The sequence below is a fragment of the Triticum dicoccoides genome, chromosome 2B (assembly GCF_002162155.2).
Source record: "Triticum dicoccoides isolate Atlit2015 ecotype Zavitan chromosome 2B, WEW_v2.0, whole genome shotgun sequence".
In the NCBI taxonomy this organism is placed as follows: Eukaryota; Viridiplantae; Streptophyta; class Magnoliopsida; order Poales; family Poaceae; genus Triticum; species Triticum dicoccoides.
The window spans coordinates 10,187,451-10,190,176 of NC_041383.1; the positions used below are offsets into that span (position 1 = coordinate 10,187,451).

General features: G+C 49.3%; 1 protein-coding gene across 1 annotated transcript; it reads left to right on the top strand.

Annotated features, from left to right (window-relative positions):
* The first annotated feature begins 692 nt into the window (after positions 1 to 692).
* Positions 693 to 1,900, top strand: LOC119361728 (cell number regulator 2-like). Its single transcript, XM_037626857.1, has 3 exons — positions 693 to 853; positions 1,310 to 1,381; positions 1,449 to 1,900. The coding sequence occupies exons 1-3, from the start codon at positions 802 to 804 to the stop codon at positions 1,733 to 1,735; spliced, it is 411 nt and encodes a 136-aa protein (XP_037482754.1). The 5' UTR covers positions 693 to 801; the 3' UTR covers positions 1,736 to 1,900.
* Positions 1,901 to 2,726: the final 826 nt, after the last annotated feature.

Genomic DNA, 2,726 nt, shown 5'->3' on the forward strand with positions numbered 1-2,726 from the left:
GTAGGTGAATTTCAAAAAAGGCAACACTGCACCCTAACCACTTAGCTAAGAGCTCATCCACCACCATCAGAATTCCGGTTCGGTGCGAGATGTCACAAATCGTAAAGTGATGGTTTTTCGCTAATCGTGACACGAATGTGATGGTTCTGTGCATTTAACTCAATGCCTTCACATTTGCGAGGGCCACCTTGCTAGTTTACCCATTAATTGAAAAAGAATACTGCATTCTTTCGTCGCCTAGTATCGATCAATCTGAACCGTCGAATATACTGGTTGGACGGGCTATAGTTGCCCACGTCCCCGGCATAAAAAAAGGCCGCGACTTTAACCTTTCGAACGCAAGGCACTAATGCGGAGTCGTTGCAGTTGATGTCAACGGAGAGCCTGTAGCGACACGTCCGGTCGGCATCTCTGAAAGAAGGTTCCTTGCTAGTAGCTAGGTAGCCAGCGCACCGGCCAAGTATTTCCAGCAGAAAAGAGACCTCGACGGTGACTCCTCTCGTTGCTAGTGCTGGTGGTGGTGGAGTCACTTTCAGGTAAAGCCATGGCCGTCGCACTCAGGACCCGACAGCATGCACAACCCATCTTGTCAGCTCGTGACAACTGACATCTGTGGCTGGCGCGCGCGAAAAACAGGCAGGGATGACCCCGCTCCGGCCGTCCTTAAATACGCGCCCCACCGGACACACGGCCGCTCACACACACTAGCTACTCCGGCGAGCTCTAACCTTTCTGCTGGTAGTCCGGCGATCTCCTACAAACCGCAAGTCTCTCCCAGCGCCGGCGGCAAGGCACGTCCTCATGGCCTCGTGGTCAACCGGCCTCTGCGGCTGCTTCCATGACATCGGCGGCTGTAAGCTTGTAGCTTCATCCCTCCCTCCCACCCTCCTGTTCAAGTAGAGGAACACTGCTACATATGGTGCTTGTGATGAGCAGCACAAAGTGATTTTTCTACCACACACCCGTTGGTTAATTACTCTGCTGTAACTTTGGTTATCGCCGGGTAATTAACCGGATTTCTGGCTGCTACCCCACGGTAAAAGCAGATATAGAGCAAAATGATGGTTTTTTTCTTTTCAAAATTGAAATTTAAACAAGACTTGTACACCCTTCGATCCATATTAATTGTCTCTAAGTTAGTATAAATTTTATTATTGTTGATTTAGAACAAAATTGTATTAAAATTGTACCAACTCAGCGACAATTAATATGGATCAGAGGAAGTAGTAGTTAAAATATCATAGCATCGATCTCTCATAATGTAAGATAACTAGTCTTGACCTAGTGGTAAGAACGTACCATGCTGCAGGCTGCCTGACCTTCTTCTGCCCGTGCGTCGCCTTTGGGAGGATCGCCGAGATCGTCGACAAGGGGGCCATGTGTGAGTTTTCTTTCTGTCGTTGTACATAGCCGAACGAGAAGTAACCCACTACCTACTCACTTCCCAGCATGCTGTGCGAGCGGGACGCTCTACATGCTGCTGGCCATGACGACGGGGATAGGCACCGGCTTCTACTCCTGCTGCTACCGCGCCAAGCTGCGCGAGGAGCACGGGCTCGCGGAGAAGCCCTGCGGCGACTGCTGCGTCCACTTCTTCTGCGGCCTCTGCGCCCTCTCCCAGGAGTACCGCGAGCTCAAGAACCGCGGCTTCGACATGAGCGCCGGATGGGAAGCCAACGCGGAGAGGATGGGGAAGACCTCCGTGCCCTATGTGAACCCCGGGATGACTTGTTAGTCGGTCAAATGCAATGAGGACAGTTACCGGCATCCCCAATATGTATATCCGGGCCGGGCATGTCAAGATTCAGCTTCTGCTCTAGTCTTGTTTCTTCCGACCCCTGTAATATGTGTTAGTGAACCCTCAAAATAAAAAGTATGCAAGTGTGTTTTCATGTTGCAAGACGTTCTTCGTCTAGCCGGCCACCTCCCATCATGTGTGTTGTGAATTGCACCAGGCGGTAAATCTGCCAGCCAAGTATAGTGTGGACCCAACTGGAAGACAACTAGTGCGACCTGACAAGGGGTTTTCTCAAGTGGTATTTTGACGAGGCAACAAGTGCAAGTAGATGTATGCATGCAAAGCATTCTTTTCTCCATCCCTTTTCTTACAATGGGTTTTCGTAGGTTTTTAATGAGGCATGTGGGTTTGAAAGTAAACGCCAGGAGGAGGGGTTAAAATAATTAACCGTTGCATGTTACTCAACCAATTTCTATGAGTGAGAGAAACATTAATTAGTGTCATTATTAGTATGTCATGAAACGTTTGCAACATACCAAAAGGTTAAGGCCATGTTTGGTTCATAAGTCCTATGACTTTTTTTAGTCCCAACTTATAAGTCCTAAGTCCCTAATAAGTCCCTACGTGTTTGGTTCCTGGGACGTAATATGGACTAAAAGATCATATTACAACTATAAGTCCCTATAAGTCCCTCCTTGAGAGTCCTATTTCATAAGTCCGAAATGCCCACTTTAAGTCCCTATAAGTCCCTCTTTGAGAGTCTTATTTCATAAGTCCGAAATGGCCACTTTAAGCACTGGTGGAAAAAGGGCCTTTGGTCGCGGTTCGCAACTGCCATTAGTCGCGGTTGCGCAACCGCGACCAAATAAGCGCGACTAAAGGCCCCCCCCCCCTTTAGTCGCGGTTGCTTAAGAACCGCGACTAAAGGCCCGTCCACGTGGGCGCCAGGCGGCCGTCGGGGCGGAGGACCTTTAGTCGCGGTTCTTCT